The sequence below is a fragment of the Cornus florida genome, unplaced genomic scaffold, assembly GCF_030987335.1.
Source record: "Cornus florida cultivar Cherokee Brave unplaced genomic scaffold, ASM3098733v1 CherokeeBrave_3.0.0_Hap2_Chr08, whole genome shotgun sequence".
NCBI lineage: Eukaryota > Viridiplantae > Streptophyta > Magnoliopsida > Cornales > Cornaceae > Cornus > Cornus florida.
In genome coordinates this window covers 50895622-50914422 of record NW_026775578.1, presented here as the reverse complement: position 1 = coordinate 50914422, position 18801 = coordinate 50895622, and the positions used below count along the sequence as shown (strand labels likewise).

General features: G+C 37.7%; 2 protein-coding genes and 1 pseudogene across 2 annotated transcripts; 2 read left to right on the top strand and 1 right to left on the bottom strand.

Moving 5' to 3' along the window:
- Positions 1-663: 663 nt before the first annotated feature.
- Positions 664-762, bottom strand: LOC132272191 (small nucleolar RNA R71; annotated as a pseudogene).
- Positions 763-13631: 12869 nt separating this feature from the next.
- LOC132270225 (late embryogenesis abundant protein At1g64065-like) lies at positions 13632-14258 on the top strand. The gene has a single exon (XM_059771415.1). The coding sequence runs from the start codon at positions 13632-13634 to the stop codon at positions 14256-14258; it is 627 nt and encodes a 208-aa protein (XP_059627398.1).
- Positions 14259-17996: 3738 nt separating this feature from the next.
- Positions 17997-18407, top strand: LOC132270224 (putative glycine-rich cell wall structural protein 1). Its single transcript, XM_059771414.1, has one exon. It carries the CDS (start codon positions 17997-17999, stop codon positions 18405-18407), a length of 411 nt encoding a protein of 136 aa, XP_059627397.1.
- The last annotated feature ends 394 nt before the right edge of the window (positions 18408-18801 follow it).

Sequence of the window (18801 nt, the reverse complement as noted above, 5' to 3'; positions counted from 1 at the left end):
TCCTAGGGGAAGAGGAAGTTCAAATAGAGCCAATCTATCAATGGATGACCATAATGACAATCATGTTGAGGACCTTGGTCACATAGACCAACAAGGTATCCTTCATCGCAATGTACACAATGAGAACATACAAGTACCATTAGGCATGCCTAGGTCATTCATTCACCAACCACCACAACAACAAGGCCAAGTTCCATATGGAATGCCAAGGCCAATGTATGCTCCACAACCTCCTATCAACAATCAAGGAATTCAAAAATAAGGTGTTCATGTTGCACCTCAAGTAGTTAATTCACCTTTTGCTTTAAGAGACCATTATGTGCCTAATGAGTATAATGCACCTACATGCATCTAATTGCCTCAATTTAGTGCACATCATTATGAAATTAAGCCACAAACCATTCAAATGCTTCCTAACTATCATGGACTTCCAAGTGAAGAACCTTACAAGCATTTGGATGAGTTTCTTGAAGTATGTTCCACCGTAAAATATACGGACATGCTAGAAGAAGTTTTAAGACTTAAAATTTTTCCATTCACCTTAAAAGACAAGGCAAAGTATTGGTTTAACAATCTTAGGCCTTTTTCAATCATTTCTTGGGCAGAAATACAACAAGAATTCTTGAAGAAGTACTATCCGGTTTCTAAAACCAATGCCATGAGAACCTCAATTCGAGAATTTTCACATTGGGATGGAGAAATGCTTCATGAGGCATTGGAACGCTTCAATGAATTGTTTAGGAAGTGTCCACATCATGACATGCCCAAATGGCAATTAGTTCAATACTTCTTTAAGAGCTTATCGGACAACTATAAGGGTATGGTTGATGCTTCCATGGGTGGCTCATACATTGATAGGCATGAGGATGACGTGTGGCGTCTCTATGAAAGCATGAGTGAAAATTCTTTGCATAGAACACTATCATCCAAGAATGGTAGAAATTCACAAGGTAGGAAGAGTGTTGGCTTACATCAAGTCGACAATTCAAATGAAATAGCCACCGAAATGAAGTCTTTATCTCAAAGGTTTGATCAATTTTTGATTAGCCAAAACTCTGCGAACCAAGTATCTTCCTTCCCTAACCATTCTCATCGTGCATCAAATGAAACATGTATGACTTGTTCTAGTGTTCTTCATTCTACTTCTCATTGTCCTCACGGATAAGTGCAAAATCAACCTAATGAACAAGTCAATGCAGCTTTTGTGAACCAAGGGAACAATCCTTATGGTACTCATTATAATCCAAGTTGGAGGAATCATCCGAATTTCTCTTGGAAAAACCAAGGAGAGGGCTCAAACCCTTCCCAAGGCGGTTTTCAAGGGAAGTACATTCCACCTCCACTTCAAAACCAAGGATCCCAAGGTTATCGACCTTATCAATCACAAGGAAATCAATTTGCTAATTCTCATTTTCCCAACCAATCTTATTCCCAAGGTAATACTAGAAGTCCCGCATTTGAAGAGAAAGTTTTGAATGCTTTGGGCACTTTAGAGGCTAACAAATACAAGGAAATCAATTGCTTCATTTTCACTCTCAATCTATTGTGAAGCTAGAAACCCAAGTAGGGCAGATAACAAATACTCTCAATGCAAGAGAGAAGGGAAAGATGCCTATAAATGCCCTACCTAAGCAACAATGTGTTGTGGAAACCCATTCCTCATTGGAAGACCACACCATTGAACATGTTAATACAGTGACTACCTTACGGAGTGGTAGGATTGTGGACAATAAAGTTGGAATGTCCAATGAAGAGAGTGAACCAGTGCAACCTCAAGTTGTCACCCATCCCGTTTCACATCCCATTCATCATTCATTGCATATACATGATCTTGTGAATGAGAAAGTTTTGAAAGATATGTTTGAAAAAGAAATTTTGAAAAATGATGTTGAAAAGGTTTTGTTAAAAAATGATTTGAAAACTTCTTGTGTTGAAGAGAGTTCAAAAGAAAATTTTGAAATGGTGTTTGAACCAAAGGTTCCATTTCCGAATGCCTTAAAAGGATCTATTTCAAAAGACAAGCAAAAGGCAAAAATCAATGAAATCATGGAAATGTTTAGGTAAGTGAAAGTTAATCTTCCACTATTGGATGCAATCAAGCAAATTCCGGCTTATGCCAATTCTTGAAAGACTTGTACACCCAAAAGCAAAAGAACAATAGCCAAACACCAAGAAAAGTGGTTTTGACCGAGCAAGTAAGCTCAATTTTGCAACATAACACTCTTCCAAAGTTTATGGACCCCGGTTCACCCACTACATCATGCATTATTGGTGATCATATCATTAATCGGGCGCTTCTTGACTTAGAAGCAAGTGTTAACCTTCTTCCATACTCGGTTTATGTCAAATTTAGCCTAGGTGAATTGAAACCGACGTCGGTAGTTTTGCAACTTGCTGACCGATCCATTAAGAAGCCTAGGGGTATAATTGAAGATGTTTTGATTAAGATTGATAAATTCTTCTTCCCCGTTGATTTCGTTGTTGTAGACACGGAACCGGTTTCTAATCCTAAGAGCCAAATTCCCGTTATCCTTGGCCGTCCTTTCTTGGCAACCGCTAATGCCAACATCAATTGTAGGACGGGAATAATGAAGATCTCATTTGGCCACATAAAGGTGAAGTTGAATATCTTTAATCCCACGCCCAATTCATTTGACAAATATGAAGGAGAAGTTAATGTTGTAGATAAATGTCATAATCTTCAATGCCAAGGAAATGAGCTTTTGTGTAAAACCAAAACTTCCAAAGGATCATCTTCAACTTTGCATTCTCAAAATCTTGCTTCAAATTCTTACTTTGAAAGGGCATGGAATCCCAAAGGTTGTGATTGCATAGACAATGGACCAAGGGTTTCTTTTGAGCTTAATCCAACAAGTTCTTCAAAGAACCATTTGTTGGGTGGAGTTCAAAGCATCTATCACCCCAATAAGGAGAGGATGCATTATAAGATCTTCGATCTGTGTTAAAAGAGCCCAATGTTTTGCTAGAGATGTTAAAGACTAGCAAAGACATTTCGTAGGGTGTCAAAACCCTAGTCTTCCCCCATTTCTATCTTTTATTTCATTTCTTGCGAAGTCTAGATACTTGTTTTTGGTTCATATGCATTGAAAAGAACTTTGGTGAGGATTGCATAAGCTTTCGTGTTATTATTGAGCATTCTGCATAGTTCGATTGATCTCAAACTTGAGTTCGATCGATCAAACTCCATTCTGCATCCAACACTTAGAAAATTTTTCGAACTGCAGAAACCTGCATCCAAATCACCTCTCTGTCCCATCGTTCGAACTAACTCTTAGATCGATCAAGAGACCTTCGATCGATCCAACTTCCAAGTTGGATCTATCTCATGATTCAACACTTAGAAAAATTTTGAGCCTGCATCAACCTGCATATTTTTGTTCTCTGTCTGATCGATCAAAACATTCCAAGATCGATCTGAAAGTTCTTCGATCGATCCAACTTCCAAGTTCAATTGATCTCATGTTCCAACACTTAGCCAATTTTCTGAGCCAAAAACCTATATATTTTTGCTCTCTGTCTGATCGATCAAACTCTTGTTTCGATCGATCTCAATTCTTCATTTCACTATTTTGACTTTTCAAATTTTCAAAAATCCAAAAATATTTTCATTTTTATTTTATTTTATTATTCATTTTATTTCATTTTATGTTATTTTTCAAAAAGTTTCCAAAAATTCAAAAATATTTTAATTAATTTTTAATTATTAGTGTTTATTCAATTAAATTTAATAATAATAATAAAAAAAACCCAAAAATATTTTATTTTACTTTTATTTTTCAATTTTAATTTTAATTCCAATTTTTAATTTTAATTTTGCAATTTTCAAAAAATTTCAAAAATCCAAAAATACCTTGAAGAGAGTTCATCAAAGTTCAATCGATCACAGTTGAGTTCGATCGATCGAATTCTGTCGGAAATGTTTTTAAAATAGAATCGAAGGTTCTCAAGATCGATCATTTAGATCGATCTTGAGAACCTTCGATTCTATTTTAAAAACATTTCCGACAGAATTCGATCGATCGAATTCTGTCGGAAATGTTTTTAAAATAGAATCGAAGGTTCTCAAGATCGATCATTTAGATCGATCTCACCCTTTCTCAAACCCTTGTTCTCCATCTCTGCGTCGCCGTGCACCCATCATCTTCCCCTTCTCCGGCAAGCCCTCCGGTGTCATCAAGCTTCCCGAATCACTCTCTCTCATCTTGGTTTCATCTCTCCTTCTTCATCTCCCCTTTTCTCTTCGGTTGAGGTAAGAACCGAGATCTACTTTGAAACTTGATTTGATTTAATGCATACATGTTCTATTTATTTGATTTAGGATGCTTAGATGATTAAATCCACCATTTTTGAAGCTTCAAAGCACTGTATTTCCATATATATTTATGTGTGTGTTGCTTCGTGTATATATTTTGCATATTTTCGGATTTTGATCTCATATTAGGAGTTTGGGCCTCGTTCAGTGATGGGGATTTGTTGATTTGATGTGTTGTTGGGCCCACGAACACGTTCGTGTGGGCCCCATGCTTCCAAAGTCACAGATCTGTGACCTTTGAGTTTTCAACGTCGCACAGTTCGATTGATGGAACTTGTATCTCTGATCGAAGTTGTGAGATTGATCTCACTTATTTTCAATCGATCTAACTTTTGCGATCGATCTCACTTCTTTTTATGATCAATCGAACTTCACAGATCTCACACACACACTTCATTAATCATATCTTATGTTCATGTTATCATATCTATGCCCAATGCCTGTGATATTCTACATTGGATGCATTTCATACTTACATTATTTAGCATGTTTCATATCCTACCACTTGTATAGATTCGTGTCATATTTGTTTTGTCTAGTTTACTTGACATACATGTTTCAATATTGTGCTTAAAATTTCTTATTTTGGCACTAACTCCCATTGCAAGTTTTTCTTTTTCTTTCTGCAGGCTATGGTTAAGAGGAAGACCGTTGCCAATAGGAAACACGGGCCCACCCGACATATTAGGCCACGGACTAAGGAGCCAGCAGAGCCCTCTTATGCACAGCGGGAGCCAGCACATGCTACCCCACCTCAGTCACCATCTCATGAGCCTAAGGATGACTACATACCTTTCACCTCTACGGCTCATCCTGCATGAACTCCATCACCATCTCCACCGCATCATGGGGTTGAGCATTCACATATACTTGCTCAGCCAGCTCAGCCAGCTCATATGGAGCGTGATAGGCCCACACCTCGATATGCGCACATAACGCTCGACCATGAGTCAAAGTTTGACACGACCTTCTTCTCTAGATCGGTGCTGACCCGATCCGCCGACTATGATATCATTCAGAGGAGCCTGGCCGCTATTCTTACCCCCGTCACAGAGTCGGTCTACCTGCGGCTGGTATGGTTGTTCTACCAGAACCTCCGACCATCCTCGCATACCACAGCCGAGATGGTCACTTCTGTCGATGGCCATCCGATCACCATCACAGTGGACTCTTTAGCCCGCTCTTGCCGCTGTCCACACAGATGTCCTCCAGAGCTTCATGACACATATCCGAGGCTATTCAGGCCTTCCTATGCCGACATGGCAGTTTTTTCACAGGTTACCATGCTAGTGGCGAGACCTTCGCGACTCGGACATTCCTTCCCGACGACCTATGGTTCACCGATTCCGTTCTCTATCGGAACATATACATGGCCGGGCACAAGATGCAGAGGAGGGGCGATTATCTGACAGCCCTCTACTCCTTCTACACCGAGCACTGGGTGTCCATTCCCGCGCTCATCTAGAGCATGATGAGGAAGCTGTATGACGAGTACATCAGTAAAGAGACTCCCGGACGGGCTAAGTCTCTTCCGTTCAGCCACCTCATCACCCAGATTCTCATAGACCAACGCTACCCTATCCATCCTCGGGAGCACCCCGAGAGAGGTTCCTGTCACTTCCTCAGGAAGGACTAGAACAAGAGCTACCGCTCCATTATTACCAGGCTGCAGGACCACGCGATAGTGGCTGCAGCGAAGTTAGAGCTAGAGGAGGCCCAGGCACAGGCACCGGCACCGGCACCGGCACCAGCAGAGGTAGCAATAGCACATCCCGCAGCGGACGACGCACTAGTCGATCCAGCTACCGAGCATTTAAACATAGACTTAGAGCGCTCTGTAGACGATGCAGAGCAGGACTCTCCAACCAGGTCGCCCATTCATGAGCAGGAGCAGACTCAGGAGCTTTCTTTTGATTCATCTATGCCTGAGGCTCTAGATATGACCCCCGGCTTTGGAGTACGTCTACAGACGCTTGAAGATGCTGTTGTCGCCATCCGAGCTGACCTTAGAGCCCACATAGCTGATTTTGCTGCCTTCCGCACGGATGTCGTGACCATATTCAGAGATCTATCCAAAGACATCCGCGGAGCTAGACCTGCCCATCCTACCTCATCCTCCTGAGCTCCCAGTCCTTTCTATCTCATGATCCCTCTCTCCTTTTGATACTTTACTTTTGTTACTGTACATTATTATTTTTACAGCCGGTCTATCGGCTTTGATATTTTTGTTGTACCTGCACTTTATCTATTTTATATATCTGTTTTTGTTATGAATGTCATATATTATATTCTCATATCTGTATGTTTGACTCCATCAGGTGCATCACAGTGACTTCAATGAGAGAGTGCTACCCAATTTTTAGGACCACCCTTATACCTCTCTCATTTCTTTATCTGTTTATCCCATTTACACTTGCATGTCCACTGTGCACTGATTATCCCATTTTGTTATTTGATGAGTTTATCAAAGTGCCAATTTTTAGGACAATAGTTCATCCTAAGTTTGGGGGGGCCATGCCACCCACTTCGAATACTTCAGTCTCGATTATTCTTGCTTAGTTACACTGGTATACTCTTTCATTTGTTCTCTTGCACATTGAGGACATTGTGCCATTTAAGTTTGGGGGGAATGGTGCGTTATAGTGTTAGTTTTAAATTCAAATTTTTGAGCATGACTTGTGTATTTGAGGGATATTTTTATGATTGGTCCATATCTAGCTATAATTTTGATCTTTTGAGGACTATATTGTTTAAAATTTAAAAATTGCTTGACTTGATAGTCCAATACTCCTTGTATGCCTTATGGATGCCATTTAGGAGTAAACTTTTTGAAAGATTGATATCTTGTTTGCATTTGTGGTCCACATCATCCTGATTTTGTGATTGTTTTAAGATTCACTCTAGAATTCTACACTAGCACAGGCGCACACTAGCATTCATTTGTGGGGTACATGTTTTGTTGATTATTGAATTGGTTATATCACAATTGAGCTTGTAGTGCATTGAAAGCTTTCATTCTTGATAAAGGTGGATAACAACCCCTTTTCACTAAGTAGCCGGGATTCTAGCCTCATCAAGCATTGAACTTCTCGCGCCAAAAGGTGGAGGGCCCAAACTCTAAGTTAATAATTGAATTTAAAAAAAAAAAAAAAAAAAAAAGAAAAAAAGAAGAAGAAGTTGCAAAAGCAATAAAAAGTGAGGACTTCTCCCAAAAGGTGAGAAGTGGGAAATGATTAGATGGTTGTTGTCTTGATTTGTAGTCTAGTTGATTTGAGCTTGTATGTTTGTAGGAGGGTCTTCACACCTAGTGCCCTAAAGCCGTCTGGTTTAGGAGTCATTGACCTAACGCTCGACCTCATGAATCGCTAGAAAGCTTAATAGATCAACACATGGCACCATACTTCCATCTTTGATTCTATAAAATATATATATATATATATATATATATATATATATATATATATATATATATCGAGTGGAAAGAATAAACGCACCTAGAACAATGAAGTTTTAATAAAAGGTTCACTTTTTGTCTTGATGATCGGTATGAAATTTGTGTGCTAGTTTGAGGGTAAGGATGTGATTAATTCTTTAGTTAGCTAAGATAGCAACACATTTGATGCCGGTCCACTCAAAAGGAATCTAGAGTTGTTTTGATTTGCATGATCATTTTCTTGATGTGTGGAGGACCATATTTATTTGTTTGATGTTGAGATTTTGAGAGATTGCTTAGAAATGTTTGAAAAATTGCATACTTGAGGTAATTTTCTCCCAATGCTTGTTTGTAATATTGGTGCCCCTTTTGAAAGAATGAGCTTAATGTTTGTGGGTACCATTTCTGGAAACCCTCACGAGATTTCACTCGTCCACTAGGGGTAACCTAGGGGTTTAAAAGGCTTGTTGCATGTGCTAAGTGCAATCGTGTTCCCTACGAAAGTGGCGTTATCCATTTATTATTTTCTAGTTCATAGTTGTATAGTTGTTCATTTCATTCCTTTACTCTCTAGTTCATTGCTAGGGACTAGCAATATTTAAGTTTAGGGGTGCGATGATTGCTGAAAAGTGCGTATTTAAACCCCTTAAGCTTAGACATTCTAGTATCTTTATCTATCTTACTTTACCGTTTTAGATTAATTTCGTATTATTTCCATTTTCAGGCACTTATTCCGAAAGTAAGCTAACTCAGCCAAATAAGAGCTTAATTGAAGCAATTCTAGGATTAAACAAAGAAAAGAGCAAAGTGGAGAAAGAAGGAAGTAAATGAAGCCAAAGGTGGGAAGCAGTAAAGTTCGATCGATCTAAGTTCAAGGTTCGATCGATCGAACAATGATCGATCGCAGCACTTCAAGATAGATCCAAGCCTTGGCCTAAAAGCATAAAGTCCAAAAGTTTTGATCGATCCAACACCATCCTTCGATCGATCGAACATTTTTGTCCTTATTCAAATGATTGATCCTATCCACAGCTTTACCACCCACTAACCACTTTTGTCCTTTTCCCATAAATATCCCCCAAAATATCTCGGATTTGTGTTTTCCTAAAAAACTCAACCAGTTGGATCCATCCAGCCTAAGTTCGATGGATCTCAGCCAGTTCGATCGATCCAAGTCCAAGGTTCGATCGATCGAACTTCCTCCAGTGCAAAAAAGTTAAATTTCCATCTCATTGAAAGTTGTCCTTTATCCAATCATTAGGGAATATTGTGTACACGACCCCAGCTCATTTTGGGTGTCATTTTTGACCTACCTATATAAGGATAAGGATTACTTTTTACATAGGGAGCCAATTTGATTTTCATATCATCTCTTGGAGAGGAAGCATAGAGGATGAGGAAGCTAGAGACACCATTGGAGACTCTTCATCAACCAAGGAGCAAGCCTCTTTTATGGAGTTAGCCCTTGAGGGTTGGAACAACATCACCATGAGTGGCTAGACATCCTCTTGGGGCTAGAGTTAGCCCCAAGCATGCTTTTTATATCTTAATCTTGTATATTATTGAGGGATTAGTGTTGTAATTGATGTTTTGACACTTTGATATATATAAATCTTGTTTATTCAATGATTTATGTGGTTTGATGCTTCCAATTGATTATTTCATTCTATCCTATGTATGCTATAATAGATGTTCATGTGCTTGTCTCTAGATTTTGTGTTATTGATGCATGTCTATGTGTATTAATGCTATAAATTTGGAGATTGTCAAAACATAGTGCTTAAAGCAATGCTCTTGTGATTTTCTTGATGGTTCATAATTATTCCTTGATGGATTGTGCCTCTCCCCTGGTTTATTTTCATGCCTGTAGTGTAGATGTAATGTAGTTGTAGTGTAGTGTTAAATGGGAGGACAATCCATACTTGTTGTTTGATGATCCAAGCTTTTGAATGCAAGTAGTATATGTCTCTAACCTTGTGTTGTATTTGGATTGTGAGCTTAATGAAATGATTAATGACTTATTTTGATCTATTGTGCCTTTCACATGTTGTTTAGACAATATATGCTTCATTGCTTAGATATATTGTACTTTTCACATGATGTTTAAACAATATATAATTAACTAGTCATCATTGCTTGTTGAATCAACTAAACACACACACACCAATATTGCAACACACCATTTGCCATCATTAATCACTTGTCAATGATATAGAAATACATTGCTTGGTGGTGATCTCTAAACCCCAAGATCTCTCTCTATTACTTACTCTTAATTGCATCTTTTGCTATCACTTAGTTTAATTTAGTTGTTATTTAATCAACCAACCAACCAATTATTTGATCACTCAACCTACTAGCCCTAATAACGATTCCACGACATTGCTCGATCCTCACAAATCCCTTGGGACGATCCCTACTCGCCCTAACTATATTTATAGTGAAAGGTAGTAATGGCTTCTATAAATGTAAAACTCTTGGCCCTTGCCTTAAAATTCACACTCTTAAGCTTATGGTAGGACGACGGACCAACATAAATCAAGGTCAAAAGATGAAAAGCCCTCAAAAGGTTTTCTCAAACCTCCATTTTCCTAACAATTGTATCAATAACTTGTTTTATTCTTAGGTAGAGATTATATTTTTGAATAAATTCATCATTCATGGGTCCAAATCATATATGCATGTTGCTGAATAAATGTATATGTTGATATATATATATATATATATATATATATATATATTGTGAATGGATGATGATGATGATGTTTGGACCATGGATGAAGCTTATAGGTTGATTAAATGTGATCTTCTCTTTGAAATTAATTTAACTAAAACTTTGATTTATCCATTTAAAACTTCAATAATGTAATTTACTTTTTCCCATTGTACTTCAAATGTACAATTGTTTTAAAGCCTTGTAATATGCATCAAGAGATGTTATTAAGCTTCAAGAAGGTCTAAGGAGGTAAAGGAAGGATTCTGAAATGTTTTGGGATTTTTTGGGAATTGTTTTGAATTTTTCCGAGCTGAAATATGCATTCTGAAAATTTTCCGATGGCCGACCAATCAGCAGAGGTTCAGTCCTCCGGTTAATTCCCATAATAATATATTAATTAACTTATAATAATTAATTAGATTTGATTAAAAATTAATTATAAGACATTTAAAAGGAAATGAAAATTTATTTTATAAATTTATTTTCAAACGTGCCTCTAATTAATTTGTCAATTATTCGGTTAGGAATATAATTTTCATCTTCATTGATGGTTTCATTGAAATTGAATATATATGTACATACATGTATATATACAAGATATATATATATATATATATATATATATATATATATTGTGGTTATGTTGACTATGGTGGTGGTGCGTGGAGAGGGAGATAGAGAGGAAGAGAAAGAGGGTGGGCAGTCGTGGGTAGAGAGAGAAAAAAGTAGTGGGGGAGATAAGGCAATTATTGTCCGTTAGATAAAAAAAAAATTGATAATTAAATATCATTGTAGGTAAGAATAATAAAACCAATTCGGGTGGAGGCATAGGCATTTTGGTCAGCACACTCAAATATATATTTTTTTAACAGAACAGGACAGTGGGGGTATTAGTACCAAGTGTTTAAACATAAGGGGAACAGTGTAATATTTTTGAAAGTTTTCATCTTATGTAATTAGGGCAAATATCAGGGAAGGTCACTATATATAACCCTTTTTCTTTTTCAGTGTTTATTTTTATTTTTATTTTTATTTTTATAGAGTATTTTATATATTTCAGTCTAATTATTTGCCCAATTCTTAAAATTTAAGTGATTAATTAAATGTCATCAGGGGTGTCTACTTGCACATTTTTCATATAACATGAGTTTTTTTTTTTTTTTAACTTCATCCTAAATCTAATTGCATCTGAAGTTCTCTGAATTTTTCTTCCCAAGGTGAGCAAATAGACCTCTAAAGATTGTACTTTAATTAATATATATATTTTTATCTTCAAATAGAAAGTTGGGTGTTGAGTCCACAAAAATGGATGTGTAAATTACTTATCATGGTATAATAAAAAATGTGAAATAAAAATGGGTATATGAATTACTTGTCATTTTAATAAAAACAAAAAAATTAAAAATAAAAAGTGAATGGCTCCCGAGATAGACCATCCAAAAAGGACTTTTTATCTCTTCAGGGAAATTTAGGGCCCAAATATTTTTTAATGGTTTAAAGCAAAACCTTTCACAATTTTTTATTTTATTTTATTTTACTCCATCAAAAGTTAGAAATTTAAATTTTTATATCGTGTACAATACTTACCTACTTCCGGTTGAGTAGATATTTCTTATTGACGGCTCATATGGTTCAATCTAATACTTTACCTTTAGTTATTTATTAAAAAAGTTGGAAAAGAAAAATAAATGAAAGTCTAGTCGATCCTGGTTCATTTTCCTTATTTATTATTTTTCTAATTTTGAAATTAAAGGATATGTATACATTTGTGATTGGCTCTAAGTCACACAGGATGGACCAAGAGCGAATTTGAGAGCAGGAGTGGGAAGACGTCAAAATTTAAATCACGCATTGTAGGAATTAGAGCGAGAGCGCATACGGAACCTGAGAGTAGGAACATGTTCAGACTATGAGAGTGACACCCGTTAAGAAGAATTATGTGATTTAAATTGGGGCTACATCAATTAGTAGGTAAGTATTATTCATTAAATAATGGAGGTGCAATAATAGGCTAAATAAGAATACATGACATCAGATTCAACTTGGGCACAAATTTTCGTTCTTTTACCTACCGAGAGAGAGAATGATATGACCGTCGTTTTAATTATTTGCTAGGCTAAGAGAGTCCGTTTGTTCCTATTTTTTAACTCCATGGTATGTTCTTCCCAGTTCCCACCCTTTGTGGGACTTTTTCTCCATGCACATATACAGCCCAATAATTCAAAGAAAGTTCCGGCCAGAGTACTTTAATGTAAATTAAGTCAAACTAAGACTAACTCTTAGTGGGATGTGTCCTCCACAACTAACACTTGTAATTAGGGTAATCAAACACTTGTGTTCATTTAATTCAAAAATATTATACAGGAATACTTTGGTAACTGGAGATCACATTCTCTCCCTCTTTTATAATAATAATAATAATAATGCAACAACAATAAATAATTAATGCAATTTTAAATTGATAATGCAACAATTATGTAAAATTATTAAATTTTTAATTTAATGATGTGACAGTATTGCAATGTAATATATTATTTAAATATTACATTTCGATGTAAATTGTAAATGTATTATATGAGTGTTTCATTGTTGTTATTGTTATATATATATATACATATATATATATATATGATGTAGTGTGTTGCACTGATCATTTAATTGTGAATAAGATTGACACCAGACAAATGAGAAACACGTTCGGATCCAATTCGGTAAATGGGGGATAAATGTAAACAAACATCTGATATTATTTAATCAGATATTTATTATTTTATTTAAGAATGTTGCGTGCCAAGAAAAATGGAGTGATATATCAACAAAGTCACACCACTTTGGCGCGTTTCTAGAAAGTCAAACTTGTAGCCGTTGTCTGTGAATGCTTCAAGGAAGGTGTTTCATAATTATTTTACATCCATTAAAAAAAAGCACATTCCATTATAAATATAGCTTGCCACAAACCCATTAATCCTCACCAACAGATCTTAAAATCTTTAGCAAAAGTGTTACATTTCACTGCTTAATTCTTGTATCGCTTACAAGCATAGTAGCATACATACCATATTCATATACCTGCTCATATTTCACTCCCATCACCATTTCTTCAACATATACCATATTTCTAAAGAAGCCAATCTTTATCAAGAAGATTAATGGCAGAGAAGGAGCAGCAACCAGGGCATAACTCGGCAACACCATATAACTATGGCCGAGCAGACGAAGAGTCACAAACCAAAGAACTTAAACGCCAGAAACGAAAGAAACTTATTCTATATATTGCTGCGTTCGCTGTGTTCCAAACCATTGTTATAGTCATCGTTTCACTCACTGTCATGAAGGTCAAAACTCCCAAGTTCCGCGTACGTGCTGCCTCATTCGAGACGTTCAGTGTCACGGCGTCATCATTTGACATGAGAATGAATGCTCGACTTGGTGTTAAGAACACCAACTTCGGTCCCTACAAATTCGACAATACTACCATTACCTTCTACTACAGGGGTGCAGAAATAGGGGATGCTTTTGTTCCTAAGTCAACGGCTAAATTTCAATCAACCGAGAGGTTCAATGTTACAATAAACCTATCATCAACCAATTTACCAACCAGTTCAGAATTAGGAAGTGATTTCAATTCTGGGATTTTGCCACTGAGCAGCACATCAAGATTGACCGGAAAGGTGGAGCTAATGCTGGTGATGAAGAAGAAGAAAGCTATCAATATGAATTGCACCATGGAAGTTAATATCGCCAGCCAGCAAATCCAGAATTTGAAATGCAAATGATAAATATTTGTGTTAATCTGCTTAGTGTTTAATTCCTGAAAATTCTTTTGGTTCTCTTATTCTTTGTAATTTTTTTTCCCTCAATATATTTGAGTGTGCACTTAATATATATTTTTTTGCGCCATCCTTTTCTGCCTTTTTTTTTTTTTTAGTTCATAACGTGTGTGTTTTTTGATACAATATACTACATATGTCCCAAAAAAAAAGTGTCATGTTTTAGGAACCGTGACAGCTCAATTTGTGAGAGTCACAGTCCCCTAAAAGTAACACTTTTTATAAGACAAAGAGAATAATTAATATAACATGCACAAATGGCATTTTCATAACATCTTCGAGATGAAAGGGATCCTAAATGGTGCCGTATTACTTTCTTTAATGGTATTTGAAACCTACGAGGCAGAGACCCAAACAAATTTTTTTTTTTTTTTTCTAACAACTTTGTTTTCATAATAGCTTGCGTATCATTAATTAATCTTAATATAGAATTCGTCAAAGGTTTTGTTTTTATCCAACCTAACATGGACGGTGCCAACATGGGCTTGGGGCATGCTAGTTTATTTATTTATTTATTTTTTAACCTGGCAATAAGAAACAGCACAAGTACCATACGTAAAGGCATAGGACAAACCCCAAATAAAACCACCATAATATGAGATATGGGCACAAACACCCTGCACCTATAAAAGCATTCCATGGCCCAACCCAAACAAAGACCCATGGTCAATTGATCCTTTTTAAATGCAGGCCACAAAAAAAGGCTTAAACCAAGACCAAACTGGACATCAGCCCCCCAGAGAAGAGACCCACCATTACAATCAGGTACTTGACATTTTAGTGATCTATAATACGTGGGCCCACCGTTCTAGAAAAAACCGTCTTTGCATTTTCCCCACGTAGCAACAAAGGATAGCTTGACCCGGAAGCCAAAAGCAGACCCCACATTGTATGACGTGAGAAACGAGGGGGAGCTTGGGTTGCACGACGACCAAACGGAGGGAACTGACCAATCGCCGACGAACCACCATCATTGTGAGCCTTGTCTGCAACAACAAAACACCACCAAGAATAGAAATTAAACAATAGAAAACCTATGCACCAAATGATTTCCAGCCTCACAGATCTTTCTAGTGACACTTAGCCACGACCTATAGTCAATGGTGGCCGGAGGAGAGGCAGAACTGATCAGAGCAAGAGAGATAAGCAGCAAACCTGCCGCAAGAAAACGTCAATGTGAGAGAAACACCAGCACGCAAGACTAAGAAAACGACGCACCAAAAGAAATGAAATTTATAAAATACCCTAAACGAAATTATTTTTTTCTTTTAAATGTAGAAAATTTATAAAATACATGCCTCCTCGGCCATGCTTAACCATTAAATTTTTATTTTCAATGTATATAATTTTCTTTGTCTTTTTAATTCTCTTAAAAAAAAAAAATTGCATTTCCTTTCTTGAATTGATTTTCTCATATGTGAATACGCTCCCAAAACCATATTCTTGACTATGTTACTAGATCCTAAGATTTTCTAGCTAAGTAGTTAATCAGTATTTGAATTTTAGAGATTTTGATTCGGTTGTACATTCTTTTAAAACAATCAAGCTTCTTTAAAAAAAAAATAATAATAAGTTCACAATTCTATCATATTCCATAATACTGCGTTTGGTATGCAGGAATTGAATAGAATGCAAGTAGGAATGGAATGAGAATGAGAATGAGAATGGGATGCCCATTCTCATTCTATTGTTGGATTGCAAATATGAAACATGAAGGAATTGAATGATAATGATCATTCTATTATTTGATTTGACCAATTTAAAATTTAGAATGAAATAAATTTCAAATTGAATTCTCAAAATACCCCTATTATTGACAACTAAATAAAATTAACAGAATATCATTCTTCTATCATTTTCTTAAAAGAAAATACGGCGGTGGTAGATGGTGGTGATGATGGTGGTGGAGGTGAAAAGCAGCAGTGGTGTGGTGATGTTGGAAGGCAGTGGTGGTGTTAGAAGGCAACGGTGGTGGTGGCAGAAGGCAATAGTGGTCTGATAAGCGTCGAATATTGCACATTCAAGCGCCCTTATTTGCATTAGTTAAGTCTATTGGTTGATTATACTATATATATTAGCATTATTTGCATGCTTTTGTCTATTTTCAGGTTGGTTCCCTAAATAAAGTTAAAAGTGATGCTTTGATAAGTTTTTGAAGATCAAAGTATGCCGTTGCCAGGGACAGTCATTTTAGCCAGGCCAGTGATCCATTGAACTCATGAGTTTCGTTGCATCGTGCCTAGGAAGAGGACCACGTCAACGAACCAAGCCAAAAGTAGTCCAAGCATAATGAAGTAAGATTGTGAAGCTACGGGCGCCCGCCATGAACTCGCGGGCGCCCGCCAAAATGGGCCAAGAGATTGTGATGCTGCGGGCGCCAGCCCAAATGGCCAAAAGCATCGTGAAGGTGCGGGCACCCGCCCTGCACCTATGGGCGCCCACCATTCTGCAGACAAGCAAGCATGGGCTCCCTCCTCTTCACCTAATGTTATCCCCTTAATTAGGGGATTGCTCTACATTTTTTCTAAGGGCTTTGGACCACGAAAATAAGGTGGTTGGGAGGCTATCTTGAGTATCTAGAAGGCATGTATGGTTGTTAGAAGGATATCTTACATTTTTGTAACGTTTTAGAGAGAGAAATATTGGGTTCTAAAGGGTTTATGTGTCTTATAGCCTTGAGGTGCGAAAATGGTGGGGATGATGATCTCTTCTCATTCCTTCCTTGCTCCTATGGGTAACTAACTCCCTTTTTAGGGAGGTGATGAAGCCCTTCCTTGTAAGCATGCCTTAGTTTTTGTTTATTTTGGGGGAATGATGTATATATTTGGTCTTTCCATAATCTAGAGCTATACACATGTTGTAATGGATGTTAATGTTTATAAATGATTATTTTGAGTTTATTATCTTGTCTTAGATTGTTTTCTCTCATGATCATATGGCTTGCATTTTCATAGTGACAATGGAAATGAGATTGTGGAATGGTTTAATGGCATGTTGTTTAGAAAATTTGATAGTCCATAGCTTAGGGCCTTCCTTTGATGGACTATACTTGGTTTTTAACTTCATGTGCTCTTATCATTTGATTAAAGGTTTGATAATCTCTAGCCTAGTAAGCATGTCTAAGGCTACACCCTAGTTTAAGCATGTACAACTTTGATAGGTTATTTTTGCCATTGATTTCATGAATTTCTTGAAGGTAATGTAGCAACCATGTGTAGCAACATTTCATGGCCACTTTTATATGTTGTTTCCCAAAGTTAATCATATTCTAGCATGTTTAGAGGGTTGGTAGTGGATTCATTTCCCTAATCCTCTCAACCTAGATTTATTTCCTCTTTAAATTCCTTACATTTATTGTTTTATGCAATTCTTAATTCTAGTTTCGAAGTAACAAACAAAACCAACTCTTATACCCCCTTTTATCAAACTAAAAGTGATTTTACAATCTTGGTTGCCATAAACTAACAATCCCAATGGTTTGACTTACCCGTCCAATAGCCATATTTTACAATGATTTGTGCTATTGCAAAGGGTTGATTATTATTGATAGTCGACAAGACCGATCATGGTCTTGGTGGAAGACGGTGGCACTGGCAGTGGTGGGAGTAGCGGTGGTAAGGCGTCCATGGTGTAGGTGATAATGGTGGAAGGCAGTGGCGGCAGTAATGGTGGTGGAAGACGGCAATGGTGTACGTGGTGGTGGTGGTACCGGTGGTGGAAGACAGTGGAGGTGGCGATGGTAGTGGCGGTGAAAGGCAGTGGAGGTGGACGTGGTGGAAAACGATGGTGGTCGTAGAGGTCAGTGGTGGTGACGATAATGATGGAGGTGGCAGCGTTATTAGTGGAGGCAACGATGGTGTGGTTGTGGTGGAAGGCGATGACAGTGGTGGCAGTGGTAGCGGTAGAAGGCAGTACTGGTATAGGTGGAAGGTGGCATTGGTGAAATACATTTGCAATGATGGCAGCGGTAGTGGTGGTGGTAATGGTAACGGTGGTAGTGGCAATGATGGTGGTGGAAGGCAATGGAAGGGGCGGTGGTCGGCAGTGGTGGTGGAAATCGGTGGTGGCAGTGAAAGGCACTGGAGGCGGAGGTAGTGTGGTGGTTGAAGGTGGCAAAAATGGTGGCGATGGTAGTGGTGGAATAAGTTGGTGATGACGGCGGCGGTAGAAGTGGTGGTGGTTAGTGGTAGTGGTAGAAGTCGGTGGTGGTAGTGGTGCAAGTCGGTGGTGGTGGTGGTAGAAAGCAATGGAGGCAGCGTCAGTGTGGTGGTTGAAGGCATCAACAATAGTGGTGATGGCAATGGCAGTGGGGGAAGGCAATAGAGGTAGCGGTGGTGAAAGATAGTGGTGGAACGCAATGGAGGTGGTGATGGTGAAACGCGGTGGTGGTTGTGGTAGAAAGTGGCGGTGGTGGTGGTGGTGATGGCGGCCTCGGTGGTGGAAGGTAGTTGTGGTTTTGACGAGGGTGGTGGTAATGGTGGTGGTAGTG

Coding starts and splice junctions, on each gene's coding strand:
- LOC132270225 (XM_059771415.1), top strand. CDS start 13,632: ATGGCAGAGAAGGAGCAGCAACCAGGGCATAACTCGGCAACACCATAT.
- LOC132270224 (XM_059771414.1), top strand. CDS start 17,997: ATGGTGTACGTGGTGGTGGTGGTACCGGTGGTGGAAGACAGTGGAGGT.